Source organism: Quercus suber, unplaced genomic scaffold, assembly GCF_002906115.3.
Source record: "Quercus suber isolate HL8 unplaced genomic scaffold, Cork oak 2.0 scaffold_630, whole genome shotgun sequence".
NCBI lineage: Eukaryota > Viridiplantae > Streptophyta > Magnoliopsida > Fagales > Fagaceae > Quercus > Quercus suber.
The window spans coordinates 114,076-138,340 of record NW_027070072.1 but is presented as its reverse complement, the minus strand read 5'-3'; the positions used below and the strand labels follow the sequence as shown (position 1 = coordinate 138,340).

General features: G+C 36.0%; 1 protein-coding gene across 3 annotated transcripts; it reads left to right on the top strand.

Annotated features, from left to right (window-relative positions):
* The first annotated feature begins 1,808 nt into the window (after positions 1 to 1,808).
* Positions 1,809 to 13,446, top strand: LOC112039684 (probable galacturonosyltransferase 9). 3 transcript variants are annotated; one of them, XM_065765456.1, is made up of 4 exons: positions 1,809 to 2,290; positions 2,556 to 3,797; positions 4,019 to 4,326; positions 12,312 to 13,446. In XM_065765456.1, the coding sequence occupies exons 1-3, from the start codon at positions 2,108 to 2,110 to the stop codon at positions 4,292 to 4,294; spliced, it is 1,701 nt and encodes a 566-aa protein (XP_065621528.1). In that variant the 5' UTR covers positions 1,809 to 2,107; the 3' UTR covers positions 4,295 to 4,326; positions 12,312 to 13,446. The 3 variants fall into 3 exon arrangements, with proteins under 3 accessions (XP_065621528.1, XP_023928344.1, XP_023928343.1); XM_024072576.2 differs by lacking the exon at positions 12,312 to 13,446 and adding an exon at positions 10,608 to 10,873; XM_024072575.2 differs by lacking the exon at positions 12,312 to 13,446 and having other exon boundaries at positions 1,810 to 2,290; positions 4,019 to 4,524.
* The last annotated feature ends 10,819 nt before the right edge of the window (positions 13,447 to 24,265 follow it).

The window sequence follows — 24,265 nt, the reverse complement described above, 5'->3', positions numbered from 1 at the left end:
TTTAAATTGTAACAAAAAACTCTAGGTCTCTGAAATTTTAGGAGAGCAAAAATTGAAGTTTCAAATAATGGGCCACCATGTAACCAAGAGGCTCTCAATATCTTTGTGGGTCTTCATCATTCGAGTTTACTTGTTGATGGGTCGACCATGTTGTATGTGTTGAAGATTTGTGGATGTTTGTTTGATCAAAATGTGGGTAGGCAGGTGCATTGTCAATGTATAAAATCTGGGTTTGTGGATGATGTTAGTGTTGGGACTGCTCTTGTTGATACGTACATGAAAACTGAGAATGTTGGAGATGGGAGGAGAGTTTTTGATGAGATGGGTGAGAGAAATGTGGTGTCTTGAACTTCATTGCTCTCCTGTTATGCATGGAATGGGTTGAACGGTTTGGCTTTAGAATTGCTTTTTTTCTTTAGAGGTGTTTGATTTGATTTCTTTTATGTTTTTGAGATAAAATGTGTTTTTCTAACGGCAATGAGAGAGATGAGTAATGGCTGCTAACAGATTAAAGCTCAAGTGGGTTAAGTGACAAGTTTTAAATCATAGGTAGGCACTGTTAAATCAGACCAAATCACAAGTGGCTTAAGTGCAATTTCCCCTAAAATCATCTTCGAAATTTAGGGTACACTAACACTCAGGTAAACCAATAAATAAATGTACTTTGAAACATATCATTATAATATGAATATCTTGTTTTGCTTCCGATCAAAACTTTTAAAAGCCCATTGGGAATCAATTTAATTAGCTTGATACAAATCAATAAAGTTGCTTGACAGTTGACACATGAGTGATTTAGGAAAATATCAAATGACACATTGAATTCTTAACAATAACTCGAACTTGTTAATTCATGGTTGGATTTTTCAGTCTCACCTCAGTTATGTAAACTTTTTGCATGATCCAAATTTTGATTACTTGCAATTTGATCAAGGCGGGCAAGCATCACAACGAGCATCTCAGCATCTATTTCATTTCTTTAAACATTTGCTACTATCTTGAATTCACAGAAGCCAAGTTACTCACCATGGCTTCCAATCTTTTCATGTAATGGTCCTCTATCAGAACCTGCTCTAATACCGATTGATATATACCTTTTTTGTGTTTGTTGCATTGAAGGAACTAAGACCTCTTAGGTTGATAAATATACTATTTTGAGAGAGTCAAGAGTCAGGACCTCTGCATTAAACTAGCTAACAAAATATATTTTTTTTCTTAAAAATTCATGACAACTCTTTATTCATTGTCATAATTTGAATTTATATTATACAAGACACTCTAAATAGTCTTCCAAGGACTCAGTTTTTGTCCAGTGGTCACTGGACACGTTAGATACGCAACACATGTTCAAAATTGGACACGTGTCGTGTATCCAATGTGTCCAATGACACTGGCCACTGGACAGAAACCAGACCCATCTTTCAAATACATAAAGATAAATACTAACCTCATCAAACCTATCAATAAAACGAATAATAATACAAACTAATTTATTTAAATAAATAAAACACATCTCATTATTATTTATCTAATACTAATTAAAATAAACCAGGTAGGTAATAGTAGTATTAAAATAAACTAGGTAGGTGGTCATTAAAAAAAAAAAAAAAAACTACAGTAGTTAGGTAACAGTTAAACTCTTATATATAATTTAGGAGTAAAATTTGCTTTTAAAAAAAAAAAATTGAGACAATTATCCACGTCAGCTAGGACCCGCATGAGTGAAACTGGATGCTGACTTGGCAAGATATGGGTAGTCCTGTTTTGTTACCAGATGCTGATGCAGGAAGCAATTAATAACTTATCATCATTATTCATTGCGCGTGAAGCATGATCCAAGACTCTGCTAGCTCCAACTTGGAATTCTTTACTCTCTCTATCTTTCCTTTCTTTTATTCATTCATTTGTTTTCACACTTTTCTTTCCATCTTTGTCTCAAACTCGACTCAGATCTCAGTCTCACACATTAAAATTAAACTCTTTAATAATTAGCTTCTTCTCTTTCACACTGCACACACACACACACAAAACTTTGTGTTAAAGTGTTTGCACAAACAAAGGTTAAAAGCAAAAGAGATCGATATCTGGGAAGTTGGATCTGAACTGAATGGCTGTCGCTGTCAGAGGAAGCCGAGGCGGCGGCGGCGGAGGAGGAGGATTCTGTCTCAGTGGATTCAGTCTCCGGAGCTTCTTCTCTTTCCGGATCTTCGTCTCCGCCATGTTTTCTCTTCTCTTCATCGCTACTCTCTCTGTTGTCTTAACCAATCCTTCCACCCCTGACCACAACTCTGTAAGTCTCCTCTCATTTTCACACTTTTTAAACCGTTTTTCTCAAGTGAGCAAAACCCTCATGGAGATTTTACAATTTAATAAGCAAAACCCAGATGGCAATTTCACAAATTTAGCAAAACCCAGATAGCATTTTCACGAATTAAGCTAAACCCAGGTGGTAATTTCAAAAATTAAGCAAGACCCAGATGGTGATTTCAAACATTAAGCAAAACCCAGTTAACATTTTTGCATGCATTGACGATTTGATTCAACCTTGGATGCAGGGGCTCCCGACTACCGGAAATGCTTATGTACATCGCACATTTTTAGCGTTGAACTCTGACCCCCTTAAAACAAGATTGGATTTGATATATAAGCAAGCGAGTGATCACATTACGCTTGTGAATGCGTATGCTGCGTATGCCAGGAAGCTTAAGCTTGAGATTTCTAGGCAATTGGCGATGTTTAATGATCTGGCACAAAATTTCACTGATCTTCAGATAAAGCCCCCTTCCCGGGCATCGTTGTTCGAGTCTGATGGCCCGGTAGATGAAGAAGTTCTAAAGCAGTTTGAGAAGGAGGTGAAGGACAAAGTTAAGACTGCACGGTTGATGATTGCGGAGTCAAAAGAGAATTATGATAATCAATTGAAGATTCAGAAGTTGCAAGATACAATCTTTGCGGTTAATGAGTTGCTGATTAAGGCAAAGAAGAATGGGGCATTTGCGAGCTACATTGCAGCCAAATCAATTCCAAAGAGCTTGCATTGTTTGGCAATGAGGCTTGTGGAGGAGAGGGTTTCACATCCAGAAAATTATACGGATGATGAAGAGCCTAAGCCAGAGTTTGAGGATCCGAGTTTGTATCATTATGCGATATTTTCAGATAATGTGATTGCTGTATCTGTGGTAGTGAGATCTGTGGTGAAGAATGCACAGGAGCCTTGGAAACATGTTTTTCATGTTGTTACTGATCGGATGAATCTTGAAGCAATGAAGGTTTGGTTTAAGATGAGGCCGGTGGAAGGGGGTGCCCACTTGGAGATGAAGGCGGTAGAGGATTTTACTTTCTTGAATGCATCATATGTGCCAGTATTGAGGCAACTGGAGTCAGCAAAGTTGCAGAGGTTTTACTTTGAGAACCAGGCAGAGAATGCTACTAAGGAAGCACATAACAAGAAAGTTAGGAGATCAAGGTACTTGTCAATGTTGGATCACCTTCGCTTTTATTTGCCGGAGATGTATCCGAAATTGCACAAAATCCTATTTTTGGATGATGATGTTGTGGTTCAGAAAGATTTAACACGGTTGTGGAAGATTGATTTGGATGGGAAAGTGAATGGGGCTGTTGAGACTTGCTTTGGGTCTTTCCATCGCTATGCTCAGTATTTGAATTTCTCGCATCCTCGTATTATGGAGAAGTTCAATCCTAAGGCTTGTGCTTGGGCTTATGGGATGAATATATTTGATCTTGATAGTTGGAGGCATGAGAAATGCACAGAGCAGTACCATCGCTGGCAGAACTTGGTAAGTGATTGTTTTCTTTTTGTTGGACTTATTTGTGTCGATATTAATTTAGGTGGTGCTATATAATGCATGTGTACTATATCTATTGTCTTTAATAAATTATCATTAAACAAGTTAGTTATATAGTTTAGTTATCAAAAAAATAGTTGTACAGTTGTAATGTTACTAGAATTGTCAAGTCACTGTCTAAGTGTTTTTCCCTCTATGAATTCTGTTATCAGAATGCAGATGACACCTTATGGAGGTCGGGTACTCTTCCACCTGGCCTGATCACCTTTTACTCAACAACTAAGTCATTGGACAAATCCTGGCACGTTCTGGGGCTTGGCTATAATCCCAGCATTAGCATGGATGAGATCAACAATGCTGCAGTCATTCATTACAATGGCAACATGAAACCTTGGCTTGACATTGCTCTGAACCAATATAAGAATCTCTGGACCAAATATGTGGACAATGATATGGAGTTTGTGCAGATGTGCAATTTTGGCCTCTAATTAAATGCCTGTCCTGCTCTGTCATCAATCAGGTACGACAACAAATGACCTGCAGCAAATGTCCATAGTGGGTTTTCATTTTTTTTTTTTGATAAGTATCCATAGTGGGTTTAATATTCTTATAAGTTCTCATATCCTTATTAGTTTTAGCCCTCAGAGCGAAGCTCAGCGGTATTGTCATTATTTTTTATTCTATGGTGGAAATGCTATCCAATGTTTTTGGTTTTTTATGATTTGTTAGTCCCTTATGACTTTCTGCATGAGGTAGTGTTCTTGAATATACATCTTTATTACTTATCCCAAAAAAAAAAAGTTAGTCCCTTAGGTGTAATCTATCAAGCATGAGAAATGAACCTGATTGGGTTATGTACACTTGGAAATTATTCTTTTGGTGAAAGTTCTTTTACTAATTTTAGTTACTCAAAACATGGCTGTATGTGATGAGAGATTCTATGTGACATAAACACTTCGGACATTTCAGATTACTGCATGCTGTCTCTTATTCTTTGTCTATTAAGTGTTTCTAGTTAATCCTTGGCTGAACAATTCTGCATTCCAAATACACTACAAGCATAGTACTGTGGAATTGTAGTGTATTTAACAAAAGAATAGGTGCAGGTTAGCTTATAACTATTAAACACAAATTCTAGCTCTAGGTACTCCATCCTTTCAACACTGAGAATTCACGGCTAGTTGAGATTCAGGAAGTAGCATTAAAGCACATTGCCCTTTCTGCTTTATGGTTGCTGAAGAAACTGAGATTTTTCTGTGGGGTTAAAATGGAGTTGTGGCTCGTTGGAATGGTCTTGATGAAGAGATGACATTGAAAGCAGTTGCTTTAGGGAAGATAAAATCAGAATTTCTTCAACTTAGCATTGAATGGCTTTGTAGTTTGTATACGAGGTGGTGGCTGGATGATGCAAAGTAAAATTGCAGGCTGCCAGGTGCAAATTGAGGGACACATATTCATACTCTCAAGCTAGAAAGCTTCTAATCTAAACACAAATTCATTCTTAAGGCATTCAGGGGTGTATTTAGATTGCATCCCTAGATACTACAGTTTCATTTAATTGATAGTTTTGGAGAACCACATCAAGTTCTATCTGCTATCTCCTCCACCAGTGTCGTGTGGACGAGAGAATTTCTAGGTTATTTTTCAGTTATTATTGAGTCTTAGTATTAAGTTCTTTTAGGTTAGAAAACTGTTGAGAGGCTAACCGAATTGAGATGCTTCGGCAGAATTTCTTATGGGGCAGTTTTGTAGATGGTCCTAAAATTCATTTGGTTAAATGGGCTACTGTTTGTTCTCCTATTTCTTCAGGTGGCTTAGGAATAAGGAAGATAAGACTTTTCAATGAAGCTTTACTTGGAAAGTGGCTTTGGAGATTTGGGATTGAGAAAGATGCCCTTTGGAGACAAGTGATAGAGATAAAGTATGGATGTGTGTGGGGGGGCTGGTGTACCAGGTCTGTGTTTGGCCCTTATGGTGTTGGTTTATGGAAAAATATCAGTCACAGTTGGCCTTCTTTCTCGCGCCATATTCTATATGATATTGGTGATGGGTCTAGAGTGAAGTTTTGGCAAGACCAGTGGTGTGGAGAGTCTTCTCTTGCTGTTAGATATCCTAACTTGTTTAGATTTTGCAGGAATAAGGATGCCAGTGTGGCTGAGCTTATGAAGTCCGCCAATGGTGTCCTCTTTTGGGACGTGAGATTCTTTAGGGGGGGTGCGTGAGCGGGATCTTGAGGCTATGTCAGACTTCATGGAAACCATATATGGTTCTCATTTAAGGGGGCTAGGTGAGGATAAAATGTGTTGGATTCATAGCAAAGATAAGGGCTTCCTGGTTAGAGACTATTATAGAATTTTAGTTGGCAACACTTTCTTTGGTTTTCCTTGGAAAAGTATTTGGATGCAGAAGATTCCCTTTAGAGTAGCTTTCTTTGTTTGGATTGTTGCCTTAGGGAAATGCTTGACGATTGATAATTTACGAAAAAGGAAGGTGTGGATTTTGGATTGGTGCTACATGTGTAAGAGAAATGGTGAATCAGTTGACCATCTATTCCTTCATTGTCCTTTTGCTATGGATCTATGGTCTATGGTTTTGGGTCTATTTGGAGTTACTTGGGTTATGCCACACACTGTTTTGGGGCTGTTAGGGTGTTGGCAAGGCAGCTTTGGTCGTCATCGAAATGGTTACATTTGGTCCATCATTCCTCATTGCTTAATGTGGTGTCTTTGGAGGGAGAGAAATAGTAGATGTTTTGAAGATATTGAGCGATCTATTCTAGACCTCAAGCTTCTCTTTTTTAGAACTTTAAGGGATTGGTTGTTTGCTTTGCAACAACAATCATTCCCTTCTTTTATTGATTTCCTAGACTCTTGCAATTTTTGTATTTGATTTCCTTTCCCTTGTTCACTTCCTGTGTACTAGGATGTTCCTTTTTTTATATCAATATACTTATTACTTATAAAAAAAAAAGGTTAGAAAACTGTTGAATCGGTTTCAGTTGAACAAGGGCAGTTTGATTAATTTTCAGAATCTGGAATGGGCTGTTCTTGGTTGCACCAAAGACTCGGTCTTATTTTATGTTTTGAGTCCTTTTTCTATTTGGTTTAGTAGATCTTTAATCCTTTTTGTTTGTTATTAGTAATTCTATTCATTCTAGGAATAGGTTCTTTGGAGCACTAATCCTTCTAGGAAAGGACTTAGCAATAGCCTATATAAAGACTTTATTTTATTCAATAATATTGATAGAGAGATTGATTTTAATAAAATTCTGGCAGCTTATTTTAAGCTTTGAGTGTGATTGCTTCTCCTACCTAAGTGTGATTGCTTAGGAAACCTAGGTGTGAATGCCTATTGTTTTATCAATCTATATTTCTTGTTCTATTCCCTGTTTTAACACCAAACACCAATCAACATATTCAAGATTCGATCTTTTCTTTATCTAAACACTTAAACATCAGAACCCTTCAAGATCTCTTCAAGAAATCTATTTTATTTCTGAATTCCTTAAAATCACTATGGTTGAGTCGCAATTTACAGTTTACCACTGTTAACCACTTAGCAAGATGGTTTATGTCCATATTTGGCACAGCCAATGTGTCATTGTGTCTGCTAGTTATTTGGTAACTCAAGAAGTTTGAGGCCACAAGTTTATCTCTGTGATGTGTCCTTATATGATGCCTAGGTGTTAGATCCTTGATACTTGAGATGACTGGCTATATGCGGTGGCATCTTGCACTCATGTTAGCCCCACAAACCCATGGGCTGAGCAACAAGTTTTGGGCGGCATCAGACTGGCACTGTGCTGACCTCTTTGTGGTGCATGCTTGCATGAGTTGGCTGAGATGTCATTTTATTCGTGGCCTTGTAAATATGCTGAACTCATGGTCATGCCTTGACAAGTTGCAAGCCAATTCTGTGTTGTGGGCAATAAAGTTCAATGATGAACCTAGGCAGCTTTGTGTGGGTTAGCCGTGGGCAGATTGATGAGCAATGGGTAGGCTGTGGGTGTGTGCAAGGCAGGGCTAGCTGCCTGGGTGTTCTTAAGGGATTTCAAGTATGTTCTTGATAAGGGAAGATAGATGGATTAGGGTTTCAAAGGATTCTTGGTTTGGGTAGGTGGAAACATGGTGGAGTGGAGGTGAATACTTGTTGATGTGAGGGTTTGGATGAGGTATTTAGGGAAGGGCAGGTTCAGCCACGGTGGCTTATGAATGGATTCTTGAATGTGATGGGAGATGAATGAATGAAGGTGTATGACTTCAAGAGAGCCATCTTCTCTGAGATGAGGTTGCTTCGGGGGAATCTCTACCTCCAAAGAGAATTAACCAAAGAGAAAACACGACTAAGAATTCCTTATTCAATGAGCCAATGAGAATTACAAGCCCCTGTTTATACCACAACAACCCTTATCTAATTGGCTCACATGGCCCCATATCATTGTTTCACTACTCTCCCATGTACAAGTACTAATTCAGCATGTGTTTATATGGATTACACATGTGATTAATGTGCAAGGGTCCAAACTAACTCTAATCCATCTTCTAACAACTAACTTGTAAATAGCATTCCCAATCATGTGAAATTTCTAAGTTCTCGCCCATCTAGACCTAGGGTTGCCTCATCAAGGTTGGTTTACGTGCACAGGGGAATAAGAGGAAGCTGCCCCATGAATCTTGGATTGATCCAGCAAGGGAGTGCCACTCAGCACTTGGGGAAGGGAGGGAAGTACTGTTTGGCTTTTCTTGAATGTTGTTTGGCACTTTCCCTACTCCCTCAAGTGTCGTTCGACACGTATCCCAGACCATGTATTTTCTCGTGTTTTGGCCTTCTCATGCATTCCAAACAGAGTTGTTAAATTACCGATTCTCCTAAAAGCTTAAGCTAATGGGATATGGTAAATTTAATCATTTAACCGCACACTTCTAACAAGTGTTAACATGTTAATTCATGTGGGATATGAGTTTGGGCTGTGGCATGCCTGGCAAAGCATGATTGGGCTACATATGAGTGGTGTGGTGAAAGGATGTAGGGTTGTGATTAAATTTGGGATGGTGGTATTGGCATGGCCAGGCCCTCCACTTGGTGTGCATTGGTTAAGGTTGTGTGGTTTGGGCATATGATTGGATTGCTAGGTGTGTTTGCATATGGTCAGTGGTGGGTTGAAACATGCGCATAAGAAGTGCATGTGTAAAACAGGCAGCAGCAGCATGGTATGATGGTTACCAAGCAATTGAATGTAGAGACAACCTTTGTTGGTGTGCTGACAGCATGGAAAGACTCCTAAGATAGTAAGTAGTTGTGTCCTAGAGGTAGTTCCAGCAAGTTTAGGGGCAGTAACTTGGCAATCTTCAAGTACGACCATGTTGAGGTTGGGGAAGTAGCTGCACATATGGTCAGTACATGAATACCCTTTTAATATAGCTTAAGATCTTTAAATGTATGTATGAAGACTGCTACTCTATATCGACATAAAATATCACGAACTAGTACTAGGAATGATTGCATTGCCACTTATGAGATGGATAAATTTTTTTGAAGGCTATGCTTTACAGTGTCAATTGAGTTAGTTTCAAAAATCTAGAAAACAAATGGGTACATGTATCTCACTTGTCATTTTATTGACCCTAATTGAAAATTGCACGAGTATCTTAAACTTATATGTGATATATCACTTCCAAACTCTGGAGCTATAATTTCTTATGCCGTCTTTCAAGCCTTGCCTGATTAGGGGATTAAAAATGCGGTGTATATTATAACCTTGGCTAATGCAAGTAATAATGATTCAGCGTGAATTAAAAGGAAGCTCATATTGGGTGGCAAGATATTTTATGTACATTGCTATGCACATATCATTGTTTTCATGATAAAAGATGGATTAAGTGAGATCCAAAATGGTGGCTCAGTGTTCATGAAAGCTTGAAGTAGTTGATTGCACTAGAAATTGCAATTACCTTCAAAGAAACTGATCTTAAATGTTCACACGTTGGAATACAACCTATGCAATATTGGCTTCTACCTTAGAGTTTAGAAACGTGTTCCCTGGGTACAAAGATATGAATGTAGAATAGAATTGATTGCCTAGTGATTAAGATTAAATCATTAGGATAGTGACTATCCAACTAAAAATATATTCAGTCCTGCTGAAAATGATTACTACATGAGAGTATTAGCGCGCAAGATGCAGTTAAAGTTTGGCAAGTACTGGCATAAGTGAAACTTTTAATGCCCATTGCTGTGTTAAATCCTTTGTTCAAGTTGACACAGATAGAATTTTGACTTTTTTGTATAAGAAAAAAAGATCTGTCAAGAGTTAGAACCTGCTAGAAACATTACTTCTATTCATGAGGGGTTTTGTGAGCTTTATAATGACTATGTTGCAAACTATGCTTCAAGCAGCATTGATAGAGTGTATCTACATATAGATAAGGTAGTGGTGGTTCTATTGCTAGTGTTGGCAGTAATGATTCAAAGGTTAAAACTAGAGACATAATGGATATGTTTTTTGGAAGTACTGAAAACATCCAACCCTATGAAATGAGATTTATACTCCATCAAAGAATAAGGTGGGTCATTTCTAGCCAAAACTGTATAAGGTTGACTTTTTTTTTTTTTTAATTATACTCCAGCTGATGTGAGTGCTCTAATTGTTATTCTAATTATTATGTGCCATTGAAATTTTCCTGCCTGAGTATTGTTTGAGCATAATTCTTAAAAAGCCCAATAATCTTATGGATGATTACCCATACGTGTTGGGCTTTTTGTAACGAGTCTTTCATTAATCTCAAATCTCAATCACTTCAGGTCATATATCGGGTTTCGTGATCCACTTTATTTCTCGCTTCACGAGATAGGCTCGCATAACTAATGCATTTCATCACTCTATGGATTGGGCTTCATGATGTACATAATTCTTCTTGAGTGGGTTTTGTGATCCATCTAATTCGTTTGGAAAAAGAAAAAAGAAAAAAAAGAAGAAGCACTAAGAAAGGAAAATTATGTTTACCTTCTGGTATAAATTTCTAGTCATTAACGTATTTCCCTTATACCAAGAGGGCTTCTTGTTAAAATTGACTAACTAATTTTTTTTCAGCTGGCGACTAACTAATTAATTATTCAATGAAAAGAAACAAGCACGATCAATTCAAAAGCTCTCAAATGCTAAAATTTTACAATTTATGATTTGTTCTCACAGAGCCTATCCTAACATGATGGAAGCTAATATAAATACAATATACATAGATATCATAAAAACATTTAGCAAGACGTGTTTAACTTTTTGGCAATAAATAAATCTTTTAATGTACTCCAACCAGAAATGGATAGAATTGTAATGCTTCCACCCCTTTATCAAATGCAGAGCCAGACCGTTTCCAAACTTAGACACCATCTATTTTTTGATGTGCTTTACTTATAAAAGCCATTAGCAAATTCATCCCTAGTGATTTTAAGACTGAAAATACCAATAAGTGGTTAACAAAAATTAATACTTTGTTTGTTTTGGCGGAAAATGTTTTCCAGGAAAAATTATATGTATGTTTTGGTGCTTAGTACAACAAAAAAATAATTACTAGAAAACACTTTTGTGGTCAACTAAAAATAAACTCAATATAACAGAAAACGTTTTCCAAAACATCATCCTCAACAAACTATCACAATTATATTCCACACCAAAAAAAACTTTCCTTTCTCATTTTCAAAGTGACATCCAAACAAGGAAAACTAGTATGTTTTCTATAAAAAAGTTTCCAAAAATGAGTAATTTTTTTTTCTTGTCAAAACAAACAGTGTAAATATCACAAAGGAAATATATATTTACACACACAAGGCAAAACTTATATACAGTATATTAGGTTTCCCAATTAATTTAAAACATATGTTGTATTGACCAATAAAACACAAACAATGTTTTCTTATGTAGTGAAAATTAATTAAAAAACCTAATGAAACACAATTGTAGCGGGTAGGGTACCCATTAAAAATTTAAAAGCTACCTAGTAAATTAGTATTAAATCTTGGATTGAGATCCGGTACAATACTTAAGTCAATCATCAAGTGATTTATTTTTTTCTTTTACATTTTAATATTTTACCTTTTTAAATTTTTTTTTTTAAGTGTAATTGCACGGTGCGATCCAAATATTAAAACGTCAAAACCACTCTATTTCCAACAGTAAAAAAAAGGTAAATAAGCAAAAGAAAAATTAAATTAAATTAAAATTCACCTCCAGCCCAAACCAAACGGCAAACATGTTTCACTAAATATCCTCTCTCATTTTAACACTCTAAACCAAATGCCCAATAGTCCCAAGTCCCAACGGCTATAACACATCACCACCCTGCTTCATCAATTTCAAATTTGCTAATCCAAATCCGAGTCCAACTCGAATTCCTTGAATTTTAAGGCAATCATAATTATAATACATGTAATGATCCTTCTTGTTGAGTTTCTAAAATTATAAAAAGTTGCTAAAAAATAGTACTTCTAATTTGGTTGTGTTCTTGGCAGAGAGAAAGAAGGTAGCACTGATAATCATCATAATGATAGACGGTGGAAGCGGCAGTAATTGCCTCTGGATCTCTTATTGGGATCTCCCTTCAACTTGCCGAGAAATGTTAGAGCCCCTTCATCTTTGATTTGCATCAAGACTTGGTTGATTATACTTGGAATAAAACCTAAAACCCTACACTTCAAACCGAGCTTAGGCTGAGTTGAAAAAATCTGCAAAAAATTAATCTACACGAGGTTCAATTGTTTGAGCCTAATTTCACAGAGGCACAAGTTTTCAAGTTTCAACTTCCCAAGCTAGAAACAGATGTGGGTATGGCTTTTCTTGATCATCAAGATTCCAAGGCATCTATCATGAAAGAGAACAAAGATGGTGGATTTGAAAAGGATTCTAGGGTTCCAAATAGAAAGAGGCTGATAATCAAGTTTCGCATTCCTAATCCGAAGGCAAAAACAGAAAAGACTCATCAAGATTCCAAGCCCATCAACAACAAAAATTCTGGTTATCATGAGAGGGATAGGAAACTTCTAACAGAGGCCTTTTCTAGAGTTTCTTCTAAAACTGATGAGAGCATATCACTAGCAATAGACCCGATTCAAGTCGCTGCTTCAGTAGAGTCTGTTATGTTTGAAAGGATTGGGTGGTCTAATCCCATCAAGAAGGCTAGTTATCAATCCAACTTGTTCAATCTCAAAGACCCAAAGAACCTAGACTTGAGGAGGAAGGTACTTCTTGGAGAGATCAAGCCAGAGAATCTTGTAACCATGAGTGTTGGAGAGATGGCTAGTAACAAAAGGCAGAGTGAGAATATACAGATACAGTTGAAAGATGTGTGCATGATGTTGATGAGGAAGAAAAGGCCACCACTGATATGTTTTAGTGTAGCCAGTGTCGCGAGCGCAAGTGTACTTATTACCAAATGCAGACCCGGAGTGCTGATGAACCCATGACAACTTATGTCACTTGTGTCAAATGCAACAAACGTTGGAAGGTCTAAATTAGGCCTCTAGAAATTAATTGATTCTGAGGAACACTACTGTTGGGAAAAAAATTATTAGTCTAGGAATAGGAATTAGCTCCAGTATTTGTTCATAATGATCGATGATATCCTTATATATGTACCTACGTTTTTTAGTTTTATATGTTAATATTTTCTTTTTTATTTTCTCTTCTGGTATGGTGTTCTAAATTTCTAATTAACTGTTTGATTTTTTATTTTTCTGGTTAATTAAATACGGTGTATATTATAACCTTGACTAATGCAAGTAATAACCTTGGCTTATGCAAGTACTAATGATTAAGCGTAAATTAATCATGTTGGGTGGCAAGATATTTGTACATTGCTATGCACATATCATTTTTTTCCTGAAAAAAGATGGATCAAGTGACATCCAAAATGGTGTTAAATCCTTTGTTCAAGTTGAAACAGATAGAATTTTAACTTTTTTGATAAGAAAAAAAGATCTATCAAGAGTTAGAACCTGCTAGAAACATTACTTCTATTCATGAGGGTTTGCAAACTATGCTCAAGCAGCATTGATAAGAGTGTATCTACAGATAGATAAGGTAGTGGCCGTTCTATTGCTAGTGTTGGCAGTAATGATTCAAAGGTTAAAACTAGAGGCATAGTGGACGTGTTTTTCAGAAGTACTGAAAACATCCAACACTATGAAATGAGCTTTAGATGTTATCTAGGAATAAGGTGTTTTTATATATGTAGAGGATTCAAAATCAATTCTTGGTGCTTTAGAATGGTGGTTGGCTAACAACCTTGAATGTTCAAAATGTGCATAGAACACCTATGAACGTTTAGACTCCCAACTTACAAATTACCAACATAAGCTTATTATTAAACAATGTATATGCGGAATATGAAAATAAGCTAAAACAGAATTAGTAAAACAATCTAAACCGAAATTAATCACAACCATAGCAGTAATTAAAAGGCAAAGATTAAGGAAAGAGAGATGCAAACACAAAGACAACATAGCGATGTGTTATCGAAGAGGAAATTGAAGTCCTCAGCGTAAAATCTCTCTGCCGCCCTCCAAGCGGTCAATAATCCACTAGAGAATATAGTTGGGATACATGAATAGCAGAAGACTCTCAAAGCCTAATCTACCCAGTGCACCTAAGCCCTCCAAGCTTCTTGCTCCAACATGGTTATGCTGAACCTTGTCTTCTCTACCTTACTGGATCCCGCAATTGTCCATTGCATCAACCAAAATTAATTGGTCCCTTCTTAACTACTTCCCAAGCACCAAAAAGCCTTCTCATAGATATGGGTATGGTGAGATTAGAATTTGGCTGATGTACCTCTCAAGGATGTATCAATGGAGAGGGTGAGAATAGAGAAATTTGGAGAATCAAATGATGAAGATTGTGGATAAGTCAAACTCGTTTTTCTCTAGGGTTTTTCTCTCAAAATTCTCTCTGGAATCTCTTTACAATTCGTGGGTATAAGGGTATTTATAGTGGGGTGTGTATGGAATGCAAAGAATCAGTTTTGTAACAAAAAGGGTGTTCTGGCGACTCGAGCTTGTGACTGGAATGAGTCGCAAGTTTGAGTCGTGAGCTAACAGCCTGGCCAGACTGGAAGTTTTGTCATGTAGTGCAACAGCTGACGTGACTCTTTAGCTCCCCTGCATACTTCACACGTGTGCTACCTTTGGCGACTTGCCAGTCGCGAGGCCCTTCTTGAGTGCTATTCTCTCTTAATGTCATTTGAAGTACGAATATTCCGTCATCACACTAGCTTCTAAAGCCACCTTCTTTACTAGAAATAGAGGATGGTGAGTTTCTTTATGGTCAAAAATTGTAGAACCTTTACCATGTGAAGGTAATTATGTGAAACCTTTTTATAAGTAAAAAATTATCAAGACTAAGTTTTGATTACATTTCTTCTTTTGTTCCTAAACAATAACTTAGTTCGTTTGATTTCTGTCAATTGTAATAAAAAACTTAGAATCTAAATATTTTAAAACTTTGCATAAGTTGAATCAAGGGGTAATAGCATCAAGGAGATAGTCATTTGCTTTTCTACTTCCTTTTTATGATGTAGTACTTTGATAATTGAACTAATGCTCATAGAATTCAAATATTTAGTTTCCATGCAGTATGAAGGATTATTGTTTGTGATAGCTTTCGAATTTGAAGATAAAGTATAGTTGGTAACTATGGGGTTATTTAACCATTCTTCGCCTTTTAGACCCAACAGAAATATATTGTAGGTTCTGTATTGGTTTTACTTCTAAGTATTATTTCTGTCCTACCTTAAATTTTAAGGCATTTAACTTAATATTATCACCTCCACAAAATATAAATTTCTTTTGTTTACCATCTCAGCTATCAATCAGCAAGAGACCATTCACATCAGTTTATGTATAATAGAAAAATGTGTAGAATTTAAATAGTTTTGCTTAAAAATGACACACACCAGTTTGTGTATAATTGTGTAAATTTACAAGTTTGTTACATTAGAGCATCCACATTAGCTTGTGCAAAAAATTCCGTCTATTTTTAGTAGAAAAACCTACTTCTTTTATTTTTTATTTTAAATACTTTTCAAAACACTTTATATTAGATTATCTATTTTATACTATATTTACATTAAAATATCAAAATTTTTTGATTTTTTTAATTGTTTTTCTTTTTTTACACACAATAACCATAGTCCACTCTCTTCGTTCTGCCCCAAGATACGTAAAAAAGAAAAAAGAATAAAAAATAAAATGCAAAGTGAATAGTGTCAATTTGAATTTACACAGTTTGCTGTAACAACTTTGCAAAATCACACATTTTTAGCTTAATTGATGTGGGTGATTTTGGGTATTGAATGTGTAAAATTGATTACCTTTTTTATTTTATATTAATTGATGCAAATAAACAAATAGAAAAAGGTAAATGAATAAATAAATTAAATGTTAAAAGAAAAATTAGGGGGTGGATGAAGCCTTAAAATTTTAAATTACTTTAACATGTATTTTTAAAAGTTTTTTACAATTTGGCCTTCATAATTTTGATTTGAACCCTCATTAAAAAAAAAAAAAAAAAATTGAACTTATCAAGTTACCCCTCATTTATGATTTGGGTAAAATACATCATGCATCCGATGTTTGAGTTATCCCTCTCACATGGGGGTAGTCCCCATAAATATGGGATCCACCCCTATATAAGAGGGAAGACTTATATCCGATGCATGATATACCTCTTCTATAATTTAGCCATTCATAAATGAATCCAATCCACAAAACTTTTGGCAAAAATGTGCAATCATACAGCTTTCACCACCACATTATATGCAAAGGAAGAAAAACCTTATCAAGAATGAATACATTTTTGACAACATTTCATACTAATTGTAAAATATATAAATTGTCGTGATTCATGAAGTAATATATTGATATCTAAAGTTATCAAATTCTTGGTAAAAGCCCAAAAATCATGAGTTACTACATTTTTAGAATTTAAAATTAAATTGGCCTGCACCAAAAATAGAACACTATAGCTATCACTATCCTAGGCCTGCCAATGCCAAGTTCCAATCTCCTCCTACGTTTCACATGAAGATTTGAGAGTACATAGCTATTACTTTTTATTTTCTTATGAAATCCATAGTTATAACCGGGGAGAGTTTGATATATGATCTGTACATTTTTAGACCCCTTAAAACACAAGTTGTTTAACCTAGTTATTTAGCCAAGTGATTACTGTTAAGTTCTAAAGATTTAAGAATTTATGTATTTAGATCTCTAATGTGTAATGCCATGATCAAAACAAGTTGTTTAGACTTGCTCAAAGTGTGTGTTGTATGTAAAGTTGGAATCGAGTGGCTGCAGAAAGTATTAGTGACTTTCGGCCTAGCTCGATTGATCGAAACTTAGACTTGATCGATCGAATCTCGGGCAGAATGTTTTTCCTGCAGAATTTCCAACTCAGCCCTAACTACTAAAACGTTTAGGGTTTTATGTTTTTGCCCTAGGTATATAAGGCAAACCCTACCCACGTTTTTGGGTGTAGCTCTTGTTGCTCATATTGCTGTTTGTGTGAATCTCTTGTAAGATCTGTGAAGAGCTTTCCTTCAAACAAGCTTAGGATTATTAAGAGGAGATTTTTTCAAGACCTTGATGATCATTCAGTTGTTGCCATAAGAGCTTAAAGATACATAAGCGGGTGTGCTTGTATTTGCTGGAGAATCCAAGAAAGAAGGAGTCCGTGGTCTCGGATCTTGCACGTGGTTATGTCAGTAAGTTCTACTGGTGGGTAGTAATAAGAAGTCGAATGTGAGGGCTTGTAAGTCTTATTGTATGAACTTCGATTCTTTCAAGATAATGGATTCAAGTTTACCTTGAAGATAGCTAGGTTAAATCCTCCTCAGGTTTTTTACTGGTTTGGTTTTCCTAGATCATCATATCTTTGTGTTATTTATATTTCTGCTGCTATATACTTGATGATTGTTTGATTGTGATAACCTAGATTTACATAATTTGACTAAGTTAATCACTTGGCTAATTAACTAGGTTAATCCAGTTGTATTAAGAGGTCTAAAAACTATTAAATTACTTAGGTAAATTATTCAAATCTAGGTTAACACAAGTAAATCATATCATGTAAACAATGTAAAAAATAAAGAACACAACGAAATGATAACCTAGGAAAACCAAATTGGTAAAAAACCTGGGGAGGATTTAACTAAGCTATCCTCAAGGTAAAACAGATCCACTATGAAAGAATTGAAGTTTTACAATAGTGACTTAGACCACTAACATCCTATTTCTATCTCGAGTAGATAACTTACTATCATGATTACATGACAACTCTGAGTCCACAGACTACTTCTTTCTTGGATTCATAGCAACCATAAGAACTCCCACTTTTGTTTTTCTTTAAACACTTTATGTAGCAACTGAAACAATCACCAAGCTCTCGACATCAATCTTGATCTTGATAACTCTAAGTATGTATGAAGGCAAATGCCTCTAGATCTCAGAAGGGATTTATACACACAGCATAAACAACAACATAAAAACGTGGCTTGAGTTTTCCTTTTATACTTAAGGCAAAACATAAAACCCTACACGTCATATGGGCTTGGGATTGAGTTGGAAAATTCTGCAGAAAAACAATCTGCACGAGGTTCGATCGATCGAGTCTAATTTTTGATCAATCGAGTTTTGTAGATTTACACAATAAATCCTGCAATACACTCGATTCCAACTTTACACATAAACACACTTTGAGCAGCCTAAATCTAAAATAAACGTTTTGATCATGGTTTGCCAACATTACACATTACAGTTCTAATATATTAGTTCCTAATTTCTTAGAACCTAACAAACTCCCCCTTTGACAATCCGTGACTGAAAGCTCGGAAATGTGTCAAAAACACACGAGCAGTTTAGACCCCCAAATTAAAGTTACGACTTGGTTGATTTTACATTAACTTAATACTAAGTGTGGAATAGTGTAAACACAAGCGTATAAGCAAGACAACTATTCTAATCCATATTTAAAACAACACAGCAGTAAAAATGAAATGAACAAGAGTAGGAAAGAGAGATGCAAACACAGATAATACCGAGACGTGTTATCGAAGAGGAAACTGAAGAACTCGGCGAAAAACCTCTCCGCTGCCCTCCAAGCGGAAATCGATCCACTAGATAATCAGTTGGGATACATGGGTTAGCTAGAAACCCTCAAAGCCTAATCTATCCAATGTACCTAAACCTTCCAAGCTCCTACTCCAACAAGACTTTTCAGAACCGTGTCTTGTCTTAGTTCTCTGGATCTCGTAACAAGCTCCATGTTGCATCTGCCATCATTAGCTTCTTCCAATGCTTTCCAGTAGCTCCAAAACACTCTCTACACTCTGAATAGGTGTGGGTTGTGTTTGGGTACAAATCTCCTTTCAAGGTATGATAATGGGAGAGGGATGGAGAAAAGGCTACAATGATTTCTCACTAAGGATGAGCAGCTCTCTCTCAAAAGATGGGTATGTGTGTTTTAGAAAACCTCTCTAGGGTTTTTCTCCTTGAATGGCCCTCTCAAATATTTGTGGGTAATGAGGGTATATATAGTATGAGTGAAGGGTAAGAAAGTCACTCATTAAAATCCTCAAGGTAGAATGTTTTACGGCTATCTCGTGGGAAGGCCTTACCCGCGAGACACTCGCGAAAACGACAGCTTGGTTTGATTCTTTAGCTTCCAGCATGTGCTTCTCATATGGCTCTCTCGTAGGTTAGCTTCCAGCGAGACACTCGCGAGATCCACTGATTCTTCATTTAAGCTAGAGTCTTCACCAACTTGATACTAAATCCAATACAATAAAATTCCACAAAATACAAGGAAATAAATTGAGGCAATTACAACACTTTTGTTATGGAATAAAGCCAACATAAAACATAGTTGTGAATCACAACTTTACAATCTCCCTCTTTGGCTATTCTGTGACAAAACACCCTATAACAGACTCTAGTTTGGGAACAATGGCAAAACTTACTCACACCTAAATCTAGAAGCTGGGATGAACTTGGAACATGTATACTTGTAACTTGAAACACTTGCACAAAACACATTAGACCCTCAAGGTAAATCTGGTGATAAAAAGACAAGTATAATGTAACAAATAAAATGCGATTAAGCAAAATGGAATAAAGCAATAGACCATGGCTTGACCAAACACGCAATCACTATACAATAGTGATCACAATGCTCATTCACACAAGGAATGAACATCCAGACATGCAAGCTAATAAGCTCAATTGCAAATTTTCATTTGCATGTCCAACACTCAACCAATGCATAAAAACATATATGCATCTAGGAACAATCCTACAAGGGCACAAGTGTGTTCCAACACATAAACACGATACAAAGCATAGATACTAAAAGTAACTCAAAGCATCATAAAGCAACGAGAAAACAAACATAAAGTAAATCAAGATTTTCAAAAAAAATGTCTTCTCTCCCTTGGTATATGCATCTCCCCTATGGCTTTCTCCTTTTACGAATGTGCACGAGGTAGAATTTCTCCCTCTAAGAATGTGCACATGAGTCATATAGAAGTGACGAAATACACTGGTATACTCTTCGGTATAGTCTCCTCCTTTTTGTAACGAATAGACAAATGAAGCAAGAGGAAGGAGGGAAAGAAAAGAATATGAAGATGATGCATGAGGGGTGCAAGATGAATGAGAAAATGAAACTCAAACAAAAGTCAAAAACATTTAAAAAAATGCTACAAAGCATAAGGGACATGACATGCTAAGGACCTAGGCATGACATTGTCACAAAAACGTGTTATATATGCTAAAAGGTCTAAAAAGACTTAACTAGCATAAGTAAATGCAAAAACATGTCAAGTGTTCAAGTTTGTGCAGCAAAGGTGCATCTAGTGTGCATGTGAGATGCATGATCAATGCATGAACAAGCACTCACGGGGCAAAGTGTATAAAACACACCACCAAAGATCAAAACATGATAAACATGAATAATTATGGTGATCCCCAAAATTTGGTACTCATCGGAGTCCAAAACAACGAGAAAATGCCATTTGGGCATTTTATCAAACACTTAGGTGCACACACTACACATATATGGTAAACAATGTAAGAACATATGAAAAACTTGCCTAAATACATGTTATTTTTTCCACAAGGGGCCAAAATCCAAAGCAAATCATCATTCAAAACAAAGCCCAATCAAAAAGATTAACAAAAATTAAGTTTTCCAACTCCCATTTGAGAAAATCCCAACTATGAATATAAAACCCCCAAAAACGTAATCTAAGGATCAAAATCAACGAAAAGAGTTAAAGATTACCTTAGAGATGTTTATAGAATGTAAAACACTTGAAATTAGTTAGGTTTTGATATAGAAACATTAAAACAGGGGTTTGGGAGAAGATGGGAGGCGTTTAAAACAAATGACCCACGAAATACTCTTTAAAAAGCTGATTTGGAAATTTTCGCTGGTATCTCGCTGGTTAGAATCCCGCGAACTCTCGCAGGTATCTCGCAGGTAAGCATTACTTTTGAAACAGCCGTGAAACTCTCTGTCCAAAGCTGAAAAACTTGAGAATTGGATCATTTAACTCTTAGTTGAGCCTATACATGAAATAAGTCACGAAAACACCCAAAAGACATGTTTTTCACACAAAATCATTTTAAAAACTTTGAAAAACATAAGTGATACAAATCACTTCCAAAAGCAAACAAAAAGAACAAATTTTTTTTTGGTTTGATCCACATATGGTTGAGCGGGCACACACACACACACACATCACATTTGAACATGTACAGTTACACAAATGAGATAAGCATTCATTGAATCAAAGTCTTGTGTGCTGTGGGTGAGGATCAAGTGTGGAATATTCCTTAGACCAGAGTGAAACTTCAATAATCAATTCAATCAAGTCATACACAACTAGTACTAAGTCAAGTGATCTATCTCAATTATAGAAATGAACATATATGACCTCCCACAAATTGATTACACAATTTAGAAGCTTTTCATTTGGCTTCTGAATAAATCATAACATTTGATCCATTTTGGATAATACATATCTTTTTGAGATCGGTGCTTGATATTTTTGATATACCAACATTTAGACTTAGCTTTTGGCTTTTTGAGCACCATACATTTCAAAACAAAAGTCGCTTTCCCTTTTTCCTAGTCAAATACTAGTATGTACGACAGGCTTTTGCAGCTCGATATCTCTTTTCATTTGGAGATTTACATTTAGTGAGCTCTTTTGCAAAAACAAAAAAATAAAGTAGGAAGAGATATAGACACAAATCTATGCAAGTATCAAGATAATCAAGACTATTGACTAATCATTCATGACAAACTTGAAAATCTATTTATAACAATCACACATAATTTTCAAGATTTCTTCCACAAAGATAAACGTGCATACAAAACAAGCTAAGCTCGTAAATGCACTATGCCATTAGTACGAAGGTACTAGGCCAAACTCACATGTGAAAAGTACTCAAACATATACGATCAAACTTTTTGAATTTTTCACATTTTATGTGATTTTGGATTTTTACTCACACAAAACTAAAACATAAAAGTAAGATCAAAACAAAACAGTGCATATAACAAAATGCAAGATGTACAAAATGCATGAAAATATGACAATCAATGCATGAAGGGTCCTACAAAGATCGAAAGAATAAGATCAAGGACCAAAAGAGCAAAAGCTTAACCATAGGAACCTTTCCTCATCCAAACGGAATGATTGTTTGGAGTGAGTGTCTCAAGAGAAGTGAGACGAGGGTTAGAAGAATGAGAATCAGAGATATACATAGTCAAGGAGTTAAAAGCATTAAACACTTTTTTTAACAACATGCTATTTTCACTCAAATCCAGTTTATCATGCAAAGCACAACTTCCAAGAAGCTCAAGTTTCTCTTTACTTTTTATTCTTTTAAGAGCTTGAAACTTAGAGCAATGTGGTCTAAGATGACCAAAGGCACCACAATGGTGACAAATAATGTATTTAGGTTCACTAGGCTTTTTAGGAAGGGATCTAGTAACATGGTTTTGTTCTCTCTTCAGCTTATGATATTGAGGTCTTATATGACCACTCACACCGCAATGGTGGCAAGTTGGAACAAACTTAGATCCATCCAAAGCCTTAGGTTGAGACCTAAACAGAGGCTTTGACTTAACAACCTTTCTCTCCACCTTTTGATTTCTTTTATGTGGGAGAATGTACACCGATTTTTCCTTTGAGGTAGAACACACAATAGGCACAATATCGGGTACCACAACATGATTGCAACATATATTATTTTCCTTTTTAGCAACAGATTCAGCAATCAAACACTTGGCATGTATCTTAAGAGATTCATTTTCACATTTAAGATCATCAACAAGTTTGTTAAACAAAACAAGTTTAGCATCCAAGTCCATATTTAAACATTCAAACTTTTTAAGCTTTTCAAGAGAAATTTTAGCAAGTTTTTTATATTTCTCAACCAATTTGTTGGATTCATTGAGCTTAGAAATCAAATCATCATTTTCACAAAATAATTTGCTCAAATCCTTATGAAACTTCTTAGCATTTTTCTTCAAGAGTTTGATGTTAGGAATATCAACAACACCCATAGATTCATGTAATATGGCATCACAATCACAAGGATAAATACTCATAGAGGCATTTTCACAAACACATGACATGTTTCAATCAACAACATCCATACAAGCATGTAAAGCATTATCCATAGCAAAACACACAAGGGGTTAAGGATCGCACTTAGGTAATGAAAACAAAACAAGTGTACCCACTCTGATACCAATTGAAAGTTTATATATGTGTCGAAAACACACGAGTAGTTTAGACCCCCAAATTAAAGTTACGGCTTGGTTGATTTTACACTAACTAAATACTAAGTGCAGAATAGTGTAAACACAAGCGTATAAGCAAGACAACTACTCTAATTCATATTTAAAGCAACACAACAGTAAAAATGAAATGAATAAGAGTAAGGAAGAGAGATGCAAACACAGATAACACCGAGACGTATTATCGAAGAGGAAACCGAAGAACTCGGTGAAAAATCTCTCCGCCACCCTCCAAGCGAAAATCGATCTACTAGACAATCAGTTGAGATACATGGGTTAGCAAAAGACCCTCCAAGCCTAATCTACCCGATGTACCCAAGCCCTCCAAGCTCCTACTCCAACAAGGCTTCTCGGAACCGTGTCTTGTCTTAGTTCTCCAGATCCCGTAACAAGTTTCATGTTGCATTTGCCATCCTTGACTTCTTCTAATACTTCCCAGCAGCTCCAAAACACTTTCTACACTCTAAATAGGTGTTGGTTTTGTTTGGGTACAAATCTCCTCTCAAGTGGGAGAGGGATGGAGAAGAGGCTACAATGATTTCTTACTAAGGATGAGTAGCTCTCTCTCAAAAGATGGGTGTGTGTGTTTTAGAAAACCTCT